Source organism: Protopterus annectens, chromosome 14.part0, assembly GCF_019279795.1.
Source record: "Protopterus annectens isolate FY-2018-M chromosome 14.part0, PAN1.0, whole genome shotgun sequence".
Classification (NCBI taxonomy): Eukaryota; Metazoa; Chordata; order Ceratodontiformes; family Protopteridae; genus Protopterus; species Protopterus annectens.
The window spans coordinates 496,677,519-496,695,459 of NC_056748.1; the positions used below are offsets into that span (position 1 = coordinate 496,677,519).

At 40.4% G+C, this 17,941-nt stretch overlaps 1 protein-coding gene across 1 annotated transcript in view; it reads left to right on the plus strand.

Annotated features, from left to right (window-relative positions):
• Positions 1–17,941, plus strand: part of LOC122788688 — a 728,859-nt gene that overhangs the window by 46,930 nt on the left and 663,988 nt on the right. Inside the window, exon 2 of the mRNA XM_044055582.1 lies at positions 6,799–6,877. Coding sequence (XP_043911517.1) covers positions 6,799–6,877 — 79 coding nt within the window. The remainder of the gene's footprint in view (positions 1–6,798; positions 6,878–17,941) is intronic.

A 17,941-nucleotide genomic window follows, 5' to 3' on the forward strand; every position in this document is an offset into this window, starting at 1 on the left:
GTCAAAGGGAAGAAGCAGCATTAGAGATAGCAAAGCTGCTAAGAAAGAGTCATCCAAATAGTCCCTCCAGACCAGATAGGATCCGGATTCTATTCAAGACTATTTTTGGTGCCAAAGAAAATCTGGGACTGGAGACCAATTTTGCATCTCAGTGTATTGAACAAGTTTGTAAGAGTACAAAAATCCCGGATGGTCACAATACAGTCTATCCTCCCGCTTTTGGAAAAAGACGATTGGATATGCTCGATAGATCTTCAAGATGCGTACTACCACATAAAATTGGACAGGCCATAAAGAAAATTTCTGCGCTTCCGTGCAGGAGCTAGTCACTACCAGTTCAGAGTACTGCCCTTCGGATTCTCTACAGCCCCCAGAGTGTTCACAAAGTGCACGGCAGTCATCACAGCTCACTTGCGACTACAAGGATTCCAGGTGTTTCCATACCTAGATGACTGGCTCATCTCCACCCCCACCAGACATCTATTGGAAGAAGCCCTGGCATACTCTCTCCTCACTGCAGAAAGGCTAGGCGTAAACATAAACTGACAGAAATCCAATCTCACCCCATCTCAGTCCACAGAATTCATAGGGGGTCATCCTGGATACAAAGAATTGCAGAGCATCCATTCCAGAGCACAGAATTCTAAAGGATAAAGCAACAACTGATCCCAATCCTTTCAAGGGAGAAAATCCACAGCTCACTCTGTCCTACAGCTGTTGGGTTCCATGGCAGCATCCATCACCATTGTCCCCCTGGCCAGGTTTCACATGAGGCTTCTACAATGGCTACTGTTCACCCAATGGTATCCTTTTCAGTATCCTCTTTCAGCCAAGATTCGAGTAACTCACAGGTGCAAACGGGACTTAAATTGGTGGATGACCCACAACCCGTCACAATGGTCTCGCCCTTCTCCCCCAAGCAGCCCAAGGCTTCAGTGACCACAGACGCCTCCCTGATGGGGTGGGTGGGGGAGGCTATGTCAGGGACAGACAGTCCAAGGCACTTGGTCGGAATTGGAGGCCCAACTGCATATAAATGTTTTAGAGCTGAGGGCGGTGCTTCTGGTATTGCAAGCATTCCATCCACTGCTGCCATCTGGGACTATTGCAATACAATCAGACAACATGGTAGTGGTCTGGTACATCAACAAACAGGGCGGAACCAAATCTTACCCACTTTGTTGAGAGGCCATGAGGATATGGCAATGGGTGATGGCTACCAACCATTTTCTTCTAGCAATGCACATTCCCAGGAGTTCCAACATGATAGCAGACAGACTCAGCAGGTGTATTCTACAACCTCATGAGTGGTCCCTGAATCCCTTGATAGCGGCGGAGATCTTCCACCGCTGTGGTCTTCCTAGCTGTAACCTCTTTGCATCCCCGACCAACTAAAAAGGCAACCACTACTTCAACCTGATTCCCCCTCCCGGACAGCCATCTAGGGTCGCTCTAGTCCACGATTGGCCCTCGGGTCTTCTTTATGCATTTCCACCTCTCCCCCTCATTCCCCAGTTTCTGAAGAAAGCCCACTGGTTGAAGAGCAGGGTGATCCTCATAGCACCATATTGGCCTCGTCAGATATGGTTCCCCTTCCTTTGGCCTTACCTGCTCGATTAACCATGGATTCTCCAACCCCAGGGTTGATCTCCCATCCACAGAACCTGATTCATCCCAACTTGGACAGCCTGAAGCTAACGGCTTGGCTACTCCAATTCCCTTGATTGCCAAGCAGAATGATCTTTCTTTGTCAGTACGGGACATTCTTATTGCATCTCATAAGACTTCCACTAGAATTACTTATCGTTGGCTGAAAGAAAAGCAACTAGATCCCTTTTCAGCACCAGTGGCGACAGTACTGGAGTATCTAGCTGACCTGTTTCAATTGGGTCTGTCGGCCTCTACCATTAGAGTTCATTTGGCTGCAATATCTAATTTCCATGAGGGTGTCTAAGACTCCTCTCTTATGTCACACAAATTATGCAAGACCTTTATAAAAGGTGTGAATCATCTAAAGCCCCCTTTTAGAGAACCTATTCAACCATGGGACCTGTCATTAGTTCTACAGGCTTTGACAATGCCACCTTTTGAACCAGCTTCTTGCAACCTCAAATATTTGTCATGGAAAACCTTGTTTTTGGTCACCATTACTTCTGCCAGACGCATCTGAGCTTCAAGCCTTATGCATCAAGAGTCCGTACTTGAGAGATAGTGTCATTGAGAACTAATCCTTCCTTTCTGCCAAAAGTGATCTCTGAAATGTCCATTAATCAAACCATTGAACTGCCAGTTTTCTTTCCCAATCATTCAAACAGAGGAGAGTATTGCCTACATACCCTAGATATTCACATGCAAATTTGCTTCTACTTGAGCAGGTCTAAGGCTTCTCGTAAATCAGACCAGTTATTTTTAGCCTGTTCTGGACCTAGATTAGGATGTGCTATTGATATGGTCACATTGGCTAAATGGTTAAAAGACTGCGTAACCTTCATTTATAGAAAATGTTATATCCCATTAACTACTACCATAAAGGCTCATTCTACAAGGTTGGTGGCAACTTCTGCTGCCTTCCATGCCAGAGCCTCTTTTTATGACATTTGTACAGCTGCAACTTGGGCTACTCCTTATACCTTCATCAATCATTACAAATTGGATTTGGCCTCCAGGGGAAAAGCATCTTTTGGTTCTATGGTGCTCAGGAATGTCCTTCCATGAGAGCCTCCCGGGAATAGAGGTAGCTGGGACTCTGTCCCACATGTAAGGAATGAATGAGGATTAACCATATCAGATAAAGAAGTTATGTCTTACCATAACGTTCCATCTGTATTGTTGATCCTCGTTCAGTCATTACAACCCTCCCTCCCTCCTTCCCCCTCCTGTGGCTTCTGGTGGATCTCACCATCTAGTTCTTTTAGGTCATTTGACCAGAAGTAGCCTCTACCTTCTTTTGACTTGCAAACTCAATCTGAGGTAACAGGGAGAGGGATATTCTGGTTAAGAGTTTTAGCTCGAGAGTTTGTAGCTGACGCGAGCTTGGAAGATGGCCTGCTCGGTTCCGAGGTCAGAACCGATACCCACACGTAACGACTGAACGAGGATCAACAAATACTGATGGAAAATTATGGTAAGACATAACTTCTTTTTTCGTGCATATCATATTGCAAGACCATTGATTTCTGTAGTAAATTAAGTTTTACGAACAGCAAAATGAAGAGTTCAAACATAAACGGAAAGCAGTTGCTTCATTCCAAAAACAAGTAGCAATATTTTTACAGTCCCCGTTAAGTTGAGGAGTAAGTTTGATATACATTCTGAAAGAGCTGTCCCTCATTAGCTTCAGTACATGTTTCCTGTCTGCCTTTTACCACGCTCAATTTAAGTACCATGTCATTACCATTCCATGTTTTCCTTAGTGGCACTGGTGTTGCATTCTAGCAGTCAGTATCTTACAAGAAATATATCCCTAGTATACAAGGCTTCCCTCTTCTTGTTTTCCACTGTTTTTCCATTTGCTTGCGCAATGTTTTGTTTGTATGTGAATTTTGTATTCCAAATCTCCTTTCTACTTTATAGACTCTGCTTCCTCATTTATGATGAGCTTTTCAGTTTCTTGTGCATTTTTCTGTCACTCCCACTGACTAGTTGGGTAATTCTGCTTCTATCTGGACCTTTGTCTTGTCACATTTTGTTATTTTCATCTCTCATATACTAGTTGGCTATGCATTTTATTTTTTTGAACATAAAATTTGGACATTTTCTGAATTTGTAAAATATTTAAATCATTTAGGAACCAGAAAGAATGGGAGTTGCTGATGAGTAATAGCAGTTGTGGTTTGAATCCTCTTCACTAAAGTGCTCAAAAAGGATGCAGAGACAAACTAGCATTTTGGTGCAGAACAGTGACTTTCTGACTGCAACCCAAATGGTCCTGGATTGATTAGCAACCTGAATACTTGTAGGGAGCCAGCAGGGGATGATGGGAGTGAATAACTAATGCCTGCTTGCCCATCCTAGTGTAAGTGAATTAGTCTTCTCTTCTGCAGTACTAAAACTCATTTGGGAGAATGCAGTGTATGAGCTGGAACTGTGCACTTTGCTCTTTTAAGCAGCAAAAGCAAGAATCTCCATTACATGTGTGTGAAGTTACACATGGAGTGCCAGGCTTTCACTTTGATTATGTACTTAATTTTCAAGGAGTGGGAGTTATGTTTTTAAAGCAAGAAAGCAACTCTCCCTTTAGGATTATGGCCATCTGTCCTCCTCCCCATGTCTGTGGATGCTGGAAAATATGGGGAGCAAGTAGGTCAGGTAGGAGAAGATAGATGAGATAGGCTGGATGTTCACAGAGGCAGAGACAAAATCATTTTAAATTTTAGTTATTTTTTAAGGCAAGTAAACTGGACGTTGAGAGCCCATTTTTTTCAGCCATAACATAGCTAAATATGTTAGGAAGTACAGTACTACAGTACACCAGAAATAAGATAAATGCAAACATTTCTATTACGAGGATTAAGTAAGCAAAAATACTGTCAAATACTTCAGTGGTAGCACTCTAGGTGGTGCATAGCATGGCTAGGATATCTTTTGTAAGACGTGAGCATGAATTTTTGCTAGGCATTTTGGTTTTACTCCTAGATCCCAAAGACAAGCCTTAATGTAAATTAGAAGTCCTCGAGTCCATGGCTTTCAGGATTAGTTCAGTGTCTTGCACATACTGCTTAACAGGAATAGGCTGTGTCTCCTTTGTGATCCTGGATAGGATACAGCAGATATTGAAGAATAAATGTACGAATGAATGAGTACTTTAGCAAGCTGACATGAGGTTGACAAGTTCTTGTAGGTGTTCATATGAAAGTAACAGTTGCTCAACAGGTAGTACAGTTGTCTTTGGGGGTGGAATGTCAGAAAGCTGTGGATTGTCTTCCTATCCCAGGTGACAGGATTCATTTCCCTCCCCTGATCAAGTTGGACCAAGTTCATTTTGAAACCTTGCAAAACTGAAAATATCATTTTCATGGGTCCTGACAATATCAATGGCTGTCCAGTTAGAAGCGTAAAGTCCCCCTTGGCAAAACCCCTGTAGCCTTCATACAAGTCTTTCCAGTAGTTATGTCCCAAAGGTATTGAGAAACATAGTTGTGATACTCTTGCATAATGGCAGTCCCTTTACACTTTGAGAATTATAGGTCTCTTAGTCTCAATAGTATTACTGCAAGAAAGTGAAATGTATGTATACCTGAACTAGTAAATGATGAAATAGGTGACCGTATATTCCCTGGATAGACATCCCTTTAGCTTTGTAAAAGGCAGAGCATGCCAGCTCAATATTGTTGATTTTTTTTTCCAAACTGTTACTGAAGCTAGGAATACAGGCATACAGTTCACACTGGTTTTCTGGACTTTGACAGGGCCTTCAACATTATTCTCTTTGCTGGGACTATTGATGATAAACTCTCCAAACTCAACACTAAGTCGTACAGGGTTTGCTGCATAGTTAATTGGCTGTCTGAGAGACTCTATACTGTTAAGGTTAAGGGTTTTTGTTCTAGATACAAAAATGTCACCAGTGGTGTCCTGTAGGTTTCTTTCTTACCACTCCTCATTGGTATACATTCGTGTGATATAAAAAGCAATATTTAGGCACTATGGCTAAGTTTCCTGATAAATGCTAGCTGAAATGCTTATCAAATTCGATGCTAATACACGTATTTGCCAGTAATTGCTGGACCAAACAAGTAATTGTTGTACTAATCAAGGGCTTATCCTTAACGCACAGAAATACAGCATATTTTCCTTTGATAAATCTTGTGTCGTTACTGCTTGTTGTATAGGTAAAGTGGAATGTTAACAGGGACTTGGGTGTGGATAATAGACCCTACTTTGATCACCGCATCTTTGTTATGGTTAGAAAATCCTTCAGCATTGTACAACCTATCCCTCTTAGTTTCTCCTCAATATAGTCCCACATTATTCATTTCTTATTAAGCCCATCATTTAATACAATGTACCCTTAAAAATGCATCTCACTAAGCACCTAAACCAGCTTGAGAGCCTTCAACATTTTCTCATCAAAAAGATCCCTGGTCTCTCCCGCTACTAAATGTCATACAGACTCCAGATGAGTGATATCTTCTTAGCCTTTCCTGCTATAAATGACCAAGCACACTTTAAACTCCTTCACCTAAATAGAAAAAGTGGTAAAGATAACATCTGCTGTAGAATCTTAAACTTTTGCTATCACAACATATCCCATTTCTGGAATATTCTGCCCTTGTCTAAGTAAGGGCTTCCTTAACTTTTAAAACCAGTCTGGATGACTGGATGGGTGATTGCATATTTTCATTGGGTGTATTTTGGAGGACGTCTAATTGACAGAGGACAGTGTTGGTCTACTACTAATATTGGGTGATGTGGGTGAGCTTCTCAATTTTCCTCTTAGCCATAAGCTTAATAAGAAACATTGAATCTATAAGATACTATATTTCCTGGAATTTTTCCATCTTAAGTGGTTATTCTGAGATGTGTGACTTCATCTAATGCATCATCAGAAGTGGGCAAAAAAGTATACGATGTAAATTAGCATTGCAGCCCAGCATCCTGAACTACACTTCTTTTCAATGAGTGTTTTACTCAGTATGGACATTAATTTAAACTACATAGCCTTCATGCCTTCTGATTCCTGCTGACCTAATGCATCTTTGTCTAATTCCTCATTAGAACTGATTAAGAAGTGCATGCTCTGTCTTCAGTTAATCTGGTAGTTATAATTAGCTTTGTTTACCATATTTTTTGTTTCAGAGCCTCAGATTCTAAAGATGAGCCACTAGCAAACCTGAGGCCAAGACATCACGAGCTCATTCGTACACCCTGTGGTCCAGTAAGTATACCTCACACACAAGTTTTCTTTTTCCCTATGTTATCAAATGGGCTTCAAATGCTGCTACTTTATAAGACATAGTAAAGTGCCGCCCCATTGTAACCAAATTATTTAAAACTATTGTAAATGCAGTCCTAGGAAAGTCATTAAAGTTTCAGCAATTCATTTTAAGATGCGTCTTGTAAAGAAGTGAAGTAAAGCATAACCTGGAGTGAGAATAAGCAGCTGCATGTTAAATGGTAATGTAATACATGTAAGAAGCAGCAGTTTACGTGAAGGCACAAGTGTAACTTGGAAGTACAACTACACAGTGGCGGCTGGTGACTTCAAATCATAGGGGGGCTGCAGGAGACAGCTGGATGGGTGTGGCCAACAAGATGGGGTGTGGCCAACAAGATGGGGTGTGGCCAACAAGACGGGGTGGCTATGGTGCAATGGGATCAATGCTTCACATACTTATTTACATGAAATAAATGCTCAGTCAGTATGGCACATGCTGAATAGTCTACACAGCACACATTATTACATACACACACATTGGTTTGAACACTTACCTCTGCGGTATACTGCAAACAGTAGTTCATACTCAGTTTCTGCACCTGAGGAGAAGCTGTCGTGCACCTTAGAAGCTGTGGTCTGGAACACATCAGGTCATACTGGATTTCTCCCACCCCCTTTTTCATGGAGGCTCAATAGGGACAGTTCTAAGTTTCCTCCAGCAAATAGTATTCACATGTTCCCCAGCTGGTTCCATATAGATGCTTGCAGACTTTCAGGTGTTCCAGTTAGGGTTTGCCACATCAGATCTGTTTCCATTGGTTCCTGTCCTCTGCATCTTGCTCTGTCACCACATCACTTCCTGTACCACATCCATAAATCTAATTACAAGTCCTTCCTTTTTTCTTCCCTGGCAGCTCCATCCTTAGCATCCTTCTCCCAATATACCTAGTAGCATATACCTAGTAGCATCGCTCCTCAGCACATGTCCAAATCACACTACCTTTGGGCATGCCTTCCCCTTCTTCTAGAGCCAACAGTAGCCTCCCCCCAATTTCTGCCTTCCCCCTCTTCTAGAGCCAACAGTACCCTCCCCCCAATTTCTGCCAGCACCCTTTTGGTAAAGAGTAGTACTGGTGGTGGTGATTGTTAACTTGGGGCTCGACCAATCCTGTAACAAAATCTGTATTGCCCCACAATTTTGTCAGGAGGTTATATGTGGTGATGCCCAGGCTTCCTGATATAACCCTCCCCATTTATCCGGGCTTGGGACCGGCACAAAGAAATGCACTGGCTTGTGCATCCCCAGTGGCTGGGTTACACAAGTGCTTGTAGCACTAGTATAGTACCAAATAAGTGCCTCTTGTGTTCTTCTGTATGGTGTTCCGTTTCCTGTATGGTGTTCCGTTTCCTGTATGGTGTTCCGTTTCCATTACTTATAGATGAACTCCATTCGTCTCTCTTTATTTTGTGCAAAATAATCAATAACCCTCTGGTTGAAGTTGGGTATACTCTGCATTAACTCCTTTCCTATGGAAAGCATAGCCAAAGCATTTAATCTGTCTTGCCCCATTGTAGAACGAAGAAATGTTTTAATCCTTTTCAGTGTTGAGAAACACCTTTCTGCCTCAGCAGTTGACATTGGTGTGGTGGCTATAATTAACAACACTTCGTAAGTCTGTGAAAACACACGGGTTAAGGAGTTGTCCAACAAGAATTTTAACATCTTGACTGCACTGCCAGCTGCTTTAAAGTCTTCACGTTGATGCACCACTCCAAGTTCTGTTCTAAGTTGTCCCCTCATCAGGAATGGATAGCTGTCCATTGTTCCTGTGAACAGATTTTCTGGAAACTCTCTCATGTATGTTGAAAACTTTCCAGGCAGAAGTAACTGAGAAGCTTGAAGATGGCCGGTTTGTTGAAATCGTGATGTTGCCTGGAACCTTATGACATCACACACTTCCTTTGCAGCAATTGACAAGGTCTCATGCAGTGGTCGGGAAGCTGATGGCCCTCGTCACGCTTTTGACCGGATGTTCTCTGTATGTAGGTACTGTTCTGCAATACCATCGATACCCGATCTGACAATGTCAATTGCATCCAAAAATGTACGAACATCCTTTTCAACAGCAGTTGCAGCTGTGGTACGACACTGAAGTTGCCTGTACAGAACATCAACATGGGGCATTATACAATGGAAGACAGCAAGCCAAAATTTAAATTGGTCATCTTCAATTGATTGAAGTAGCCCATTTGCTTCCAGTACTGTTGCTGCACCAGATGTAGGATTCCTGCTCAAATAATCAAAGCACTCTTCCAGCGACTCCAAGTTCTCGTACATTGCATTTATAGTACGGATGTTAAAATTCCACTGTGTTCCTGACACTCTTGGCATGCGTCGTGATACTATATTATCTAGAGCAGCTTGTCTTTGAGCTGAACGACTGAAAAAGGCTAAGTGTTGCTAAGGCCAAGTGTTACAAAAAATATCCTTGCCTCAGTATTCTGTTGTGCGGCTCTTTGCATTACCAGATTAAGTTGGTGGGCATAGCAGTGTACATAGTAGGCATATTTAAACTTTTCTCTTATGATGGCCTGGACCCCATGCTGAATACCACTCATAACCGATGCACCATCATAACTCTGAGCAATCACTTTTTCATGCTGGTCTCCCACTACTTCCTTCAACTGTTGTTCTATCACAACAGCAATATGTTGTGCTGTCTGTCCAAGTGGTGTAAAGTATCCCCAAAAACGTTCCACCACCTGTCCATTGACAATGTAACGGAACACAATAGCTATCTGCCACGTCGCAGCAAAATCAGTGGTTTCATCTGCAATTACTGCTATAAATTTTGCAGTACGAATCTCTTTTTTTTATTTCTTCTCTGCATACTGTCAGCATCCAGTCCATTCTGAATAGTTTTTGATGTTCCTTTGAAAACAGTTGAAGCTGTCATGTGGTCTAACAACTTCTTATCAAACTGGCAGACTAATTCTACTATTGCCCGGAAGTTTCCTGGATTCCTTGACTCTTCAGACTCATCATGACCTCTGAAAGCTAGTTCTTGTGCACCACACGTCTTCATGCATTCTATTAAAATAGACAGAACATGACGGTTGTCAGCCACTTTCTTGTGTCTTTCTACTGATAACTGGTATCCACTACTTAACTGAGACCGGATATCCACAGTTCCCAACACTGCTAGACTCATTTCATTGTCTAGATGTTTAGCAGACTGTTCATGCCTTTTGGACTTTTCTTCCAGTCTCTTCAGGTCATCCATACCCTTTGATGTCCAGGCTTCCTCTCCACCAAATAACAAACATGGGAAGCAGTACAAGCTGTTTGTTTCCTCACAACCACAGATCCAGGTGTGTTTGTCATACACTGACCTGTTGAAGCTGCGTGTGTATGTTCTTGACCTACTTGTACCTGCAGACTCTATCTTCAGATCAGGTGTGGGTCTTCCAGTCCTCTTGATTCTTAACTTCTCATTAAGAGTCAACTCTTTAAAATTAATAGATTTCAGATAGGCCACTGTAACACTCTGCTCACTCTGTTCACTCATTCTGGTTGTAGTTGAGTTGTTGCAACTCTGAAATGAAGATATTGCAGAAATTATTTAAGTGCCACTGTTGTATACATGTAATGATTTACAGCTTCCGAAACAGCACTCATTTCATTGACAGTGCCACAGCCATGATCTACCAACTATCTGGCTTGGCCTTGCCAGGATTAAAGACTATTAATGCATTTGTGATGCACACACTGTCACAGCTTACATTGTCTTTGCAGGACTAAAAGGGCAGTCATTCCATTGCCTCCACTATACTTTCTGCATTGATCCTTCCAGCATTAACATATATCTGCTGCACAGAGACTGTAGTCCCACAGCTTGTATGCATATTGCTTACTCCCTCACAGTTTTGCAAAGCCAGAATTACAACACTAAATGGTTATTTCATTCCAACACTGGCGACATGAGTCCCCCATCCCAACAGCCTACCAAAAGTACCTGGCTCAAAAACCTCTAAAATCAGAAAGCAAACAGTAATGAACTGCAAATGGCTGCATTAATTTAGTCCATTGCACAGAAATGGTAGTTACAGGTTTGCCCAACAGCAGACTTTACCCAAACAGTCATCTTGCAAAGCCATAACTGACAGTAAACAAGGGCAGTCACCTCAATGAATTCACAAACACCCTCCCATTACCTAATGAAGTAGCTGCTTTTTACTGGTCAGGATTAAAGTACAAATACTAACAACTGCATTGCATACTTTCATTTTGCTGACAGACTCACTATCACAGCTTGCGTGCATCAGCCAAGTACACATTTAATTTTACTTACCAGACTTTCTACAATAAAACATGGTTTAACAAAAATTCCTTGACCCCCCCCCCCACCACCACCACACACATACAAACTGCCTGCTTATTTAGATTATTCTAATGCAAGCATTCTACCCTAATTGAAAATGTTGTTATGTTTTTTCATTTTCTTATAATTATAGCTACTCTCAGACAATATAGAAGTGCAGTAGTAGTAGTGCTAATGACCCACCCCCTAAAAATAATTATTTACACTCAGACGTCTTGTTCTGGGAAAATGTTAAGAGTACAACAAAGAAAACTATAACACTGCAGTGCAAGTTTAAGAGGGAAGCACATCAGCTAACTTAGATAAATGTGTCACTGGACTGCTTGCTGTTGCCAAGTTAACCACTGAATATGATCACAAGTACACTAAAACACATGAAACATTAATCCTCAGGGCAGGGTAAACACCTGGACTGCCATAAACCCATAAAAGTCAGCATTTTCTGCATGTTGTAACTACCAATCTATTCAGCCTGTAGACACTCGGTCTCCAACTTCATTTAAGAGTGTGAAAGTTTTATAACTTAAAGCCATTTACTTTGTGCTGCTATTTTTGGGGAGGGAATAGAATTCCTAGCCTTCTGATCTTCCAGAATCTAATAAGGGTTATTCTGCTCTTAAGTTAAGAGTCTCTCCACACTATATAATTAATCTGCATCCTTTCTGTAAAGTTGGTGCAATCTGAAGTGGGTCTTGGGGGAGGGCCAAATGAATGTTTAACTACCTCAGACAGTATTGTTTTGCCAGGTGTAGCCTGAAGCCAGTATGATTCACTGGAGTGTATTAATCCATTGTATTAGTCAATCATTAAAATTTGTTCATTTCCAAGACATTAGCTTAAAATACTTTCAAAATAAAAATACACATATATATATATATATATATATATATATATATATATATATATATATATATATATATATACATATACATACATACATATATGTATACATACACACACACGTTACACATATCCAGGTATACACAAGCACCAAAATGAAACATTTCCCAAACACTGACACAGTAATGAATAATTTTCCCCAGTAACCTAACCCATTCATTAGTTTGTATTGTATTGTGTATGCACAAGCACTGAAATGACACAAATTATTTTGCCCAGTGGTCACTTCAGCTGTCTGACCATGTATGCACAAGCACTTCCCTGATACATGAATGAATTTCCCCAAGCAAAATCTTCATTACTATGTCCAGGTATACACAAGCACCAAAATTAAACACTTCACAAATACTAACACAGTAATGAATAATTTTCCCAAGTAACCCTTCATTAGTTTGTACTCTGTATGCACAAGCACTAAAATGACACAATAAATTATTTTGCACAGTTTTCACTTCAGCAGTCTGACCATGTAAGCACAAGCACTTCCCTGATACAAATTCCCTAAGCAAAATCTTCATTACTATGTCCAGGTATACACAAGCACTGAAATGAAACATTTCCCTAAAAGAAAAAAGACCCCTTCAGTAAAATGTCCAATTACAAGCAAAATCTTCATTACTATGTCCAGGTATACACAAGCACTGAAATGAAACATTTCCCTAAAAGAAAAAAGACCCCTTCAGTAAAATGTCCAATTACAATATACAAAAGCACTAAAATTAAACATTTGCCCATGTGACCCCTTCAATAACATACAAGCACCAAAATGAAACATTCACCCAAGTGATCTCTTCAGAAAAATGCTGAGGTATCCCCAAGCACCAAAATGAAAAGTTTGCCCCTTTCCTTCAATAACATAAAGTACAATACAACACCAAAATCATAAACATTCACCCAAGCGACCACGTCAACATAACTATAAGCATCAAAATGAAACACTTATTACCCAAGCAAGTAAATGTAATAACAAGAACAGGTGTAACACAAGATTAGTCAATAAACTAAATGCATTTGCACTTTGTACTGGTAACTGCAATACATAACACTTCAGCACAACAGGCACAATGGGAAATCAATTGTTTGACCCCAATGTATTCCTCACAGTCGCCATCCTGGTAAAGGGAGCTTCACCATTCTACCCCCCATTCCAACTCCAAAGGGGTTCAAGCTACTAGTCAAACATGCTTTGTTTGATATCAGGGGAACTACAATAGAGAGTCAATTATCCAAGCTAAATGGGACCTAGGGTAGTTTGAATAATCAAACTGTTCAGATAATCAAACATACACTGAACTGGATATGAAACTTCTAAAATCCTGTTTTTTCTGCACACAGGGAATACACTTTTCAACGATTCAGCAATTCTAGTGGACAGTAAAGAATAGTTTTCACACGAGTGGGATACAAGCTCAAAAAACACAAGCAAATACATATAATGTTTACATATTTGGACTTTATGATTTTTCCTACCACAAAACTTTTGAAGGCTGTGTTCGGATAATTGTTTCAGATAATCAGCATTCAGACAATCGACTCTCTACTGTAGTCAAACTTTGATCACCTGGACTGCAGTTAGGCCTTTATTTCTCTTCACCAAAGGAGCTAGCCATGATTAATAGTCAAGTAATGGTTAATTCTGCAAAAACAGTGGCTACACTGGTGTGTGCTACCATTCACCCTTTGTAGACTACTTACCCAACTCTATCTTCCTTTGAAATAATAACATTTTTCACATCTAAAGATCTAGGTGTAGCACTTAGTAGCATTTTGACAGTAAAGGACCAGGTGCCAGCAGTTATCAATAAAACTCTCTAAATATAATAATCAAATCATAAAAAAATTATTTTAAATTATTCAATTGCCTCAACTACAGGTTTGAGCTCAATTCTGACAGCTGTAACTGGCACTGCCCCACAAGGAAGCACGTCATTGAGTTCTGTAGTTACTCACAAAGTTCCTTTAATTTCCCTACGACTTCTCTAGGTTTGTACATCCTTGCTAACAACAACCTGTGCAATGTCCTACCCCGGTCATAACCTGGTTTTCCAGAATTTCTTCAATACCATCTAAAAACACTCAGTCTCCATGAACTCACCATATTCTTCCTACATCAGTGCCTTTCTGTCTGCAACAAGCACACCTGATGCCTTCCCAGCTATTTTGTCTCCCTCAGTCAAATCTGACAAGAAAAAGAACCCATCCTTGGTAAAGATAGACCGCCTGATGTTCCTTCAGCATAAGAACAACCTACTGGTCAACATTAGCAGCCATGCTAATTAGGATAAGGCAGTTAATCTGCCAAGCCTCCAGCAAAATTTAGACCAGTAACAGAAGACCTGGACTATTCACCAGTGAACCACCTTCTGATCAACAGTACAGGCTCACTTTAGTTGTAAGTTTACAAAATACTGTATTTGAAAAAGTCATTCTTTTCTAATAAAAAGCAATCATCCATCATATAAGATCTCTTCTTGAAAGTAAAGAAAGTTAATCATATTGTTGGGAGCTGCAGTTTCCTCCCATATCCTAAAGGCATGTTGTTAGGTGAACTGGCAATACCATGCACACTGGTGTGCATGTGTGAGTGGATTTTTTTGTCCCGCACACTGTTTCTCTATCTTAAACAGGTTGCTTGCAAAACTAGGGTGTGGATTGCTGTGAAATGAATAAGATAATGCTCTGTGAAAATGAATAAGATAATGCTGTCATTGAATAATGACCAAACGCGTGTACACAACAACATTTTAAACCACTATGTGAACAAATCTGCATCATGACTGAAAAGGGTCCATCTGAAGTAGCCTCCTCACTCAACATAGAGAAATAGACAAAAGGGGAACCAGACAAGCACACAAATACACCAATAAAAATATGCCGTACACATCAGTGCGCAATGCATACAATAAAAATAGAGTAACATAATGAGTGTAAACAGTGCAAGAGTTGCAGACGAAAATTGAACGAGCAAGGTAAAAAACGGAGCACATTATTAGTCCTTACTCACCTGTTGTCGTCGATTCCACTAATGAGAAGCACTGAAGCAGCAAATGATAAATCCACGGTCCACCACAGACTAGTCCTCCTGTCCGGATTGCCTCCCCTCGCTACTTTAAAAGTAATTTATTTACTGGACTTCACAGAAAAAAAAAAATGTTTTATTAACTAAACTCACTGGTATAGGTCAGGTGTGTAGGTGTAGTCATCCAACGCCGAAAAACGACTGACTGATTCGCGCTCTTTTCCCAGCACATACAGCCCGGGAAAAGAGTGAAAACCAATCAGCAGCATTTGCCCAGCAAGCACGTCATGACGTGCCTGCGGGCGTCGCAGTCCGAGCCCCTTCCATGTCTATGCGGTTTGTGTCTCAACCGCATAGACTTCTGGGAGGTTCTGGGCATCACAATGATGCCTTCTTGGCTCCTCCGGGCTGCAATGAAAATATTGCAGCAATAATTAGAAAAAAAAAAAAACGCGGTTGCGATTGATGCGCGCAATGCTCATGCGCGTAATTTCGAGTTGTGGACTCGAAATTTAAATGTACGAAGAATAGATTTTTTTTTTTTTTTTTTTTTTTTATATTTAAAAAAAACAAAATAAACTACTCAGCTGTCTAGCTGAGGGGGCTGCAGCCCGATGCCACGAGCCGCCCCTGCAACTACATAATACATTCTGTTAAGATTTTTAACAGTGATTGTGCATACCTGGGAATTGAGAAGTGTATAATGCAGAGTGGAATTGAGGAAAATTGTATTATGTGAAGTGGAGGTCCAGTGAGTTATTGGTAGAAATAAAGAAGACATTACAGAGGTATTTAAATGCTTAAGAGGAAGGAGACCTAAAAGCAAAGAAATAACTTGCTCTGCTGTGAATCTCCATAATACAGCACTAATTAATTTGGACAGTTACCTTGGGTCAGAAAACGCAAGATTTTTTTATAGTCAGTTCCTTTGCCTTATTATTGCATCAGGGAATCCAAATGCTTCTATTGCCCTATTCATAAAAATCCCAGTTTACTCTATCATATGCTTTCTCTGCATCAAGACCCAACAACAGCAGTGGTATTTTCTTGCATTCTGCTTCCCTTTGTATCATTATTGTTTTATTAATGTCATCAGATGTTTGTTTTCCTTTCAAAAAATCATGCTGATCCATATCTGTCAGTTTTGGCAACACCTTTGCCATTCTTTTAGGTATTATACACATAAACCCTTCATAATCATAATTTAAAGTTGAAATGGGCCTATATGAAGTTGAATCTGGTGGGTCTTTACCATCTTTAGCTATTCCAGCCACATCTTTCTTCCGTGATGTTGGTGCTTCCCTTCCTTTTAAAATAACAAAGCCTTCCAGATCTTTATCACTTTCTTCCCTCAAAGCTTCCAAACTTCCACAGGAATACCATCTACCTTCCTGCAGATTAATTATACGTTACCATTTGTACCTCATCTTCTCCTAGCTTAACTGTTAACTGTTGTACCTCATTTACCACTAACCTTGGCATACTTTTGTCTCCCGTAAATATTTCCATTTATGCTTTTCCTTGATTTCAGCACTCCTCTACTTTATACAAATGCTCATAAAATTTCTGAAACATCTCTAATACCTTTAAAAGATCTCTGGTTATTTTTCTTGTTGAAGACTCCCCAAGTTTGGCAACAACCCTTTCTACCTTTTGTTGCCCAAGTTGTTGTGCTAAGAGTTTTTGTGTTTTGGAATTGTTATAAAATTGTTATAAAAAATGTTGCTTATCAGCAATCTTTCTAAACTCATGCATATGATCCAGACATTCCCTTATTTTCTCTTAAAGCACTTTGTAGTTGTGTGGCTTCTTGTTCGGTGAGATTTCCCTTGTTCTACAATTCTTTAACCTTTGTCAGCCCCACTAAATAATTGTTGTTACTTAACCATATCTGTTTCTTTTATTTCTACCCTATTTTAAACTCTACTTTTATCCCAGTACCTGCGGTGGTGGTGCTGCAGTAGCGTCGTCGCCTCACAGTAAGACGCTGTCCGGTTCAATTCTCAGATAGAGCGTCTTCTGCGTGGAGACATGTGTGAATGGGTGTACCTTCGTTGAAGGTTGTGCGACAGGGCTGGTAACTCGGCACATAAAAATCAACTACCAGTCATTAGCGGATCGGAGTTCCGCTGTGGCGACCCCTAACCGGGAAAAGCCGAAAGACTCAACAACTTTCATTTTATCCCACCCACTGAAATTTCTATTTTCCTTAATAACTGTCAATTAATTTTCACTAGCCATTCCTTAAATTCCACTCTTTAACAGATAGGTAGGGAAGTGTCAGTGTCTCATTTTTACTTTATTATCCTGCATTTTTATCTTTGTTGTTGTTGGCACATGATCTTAAATAGTTACTGGATATGTGTTGAAGCTTTCAGTTAAATGCACATGTTCATGTGAAATATAATTTCTGTCTAGTCTAGCCCAGTTATAATGTACCTTGGGGAATAGTATGTAAAGTCTCTGAATTCCTACTACTGAATTTGTCTTCCGTGCCAAATATTTTCATACATTTCTTCAGAAATCTGCCCTCCTTTATTATATTTTCCCTTCTAGGTCTCCCAGGTACATCCTCAGTATTGCAAATCAAGTTCCAGTCCCTACCTATAAGTAATATTCCCTGCTGAAAGCTGATTAGTTCTCCCAACATTTTTTTAAGTCCCATTATAAGTTTTAGCAAATATAAATACATGCCACCATAATCCTCATCCCTTGCCAGTAGCTCCTTACTACCATAAATCTACCATTGCTATCTTTTTTTCC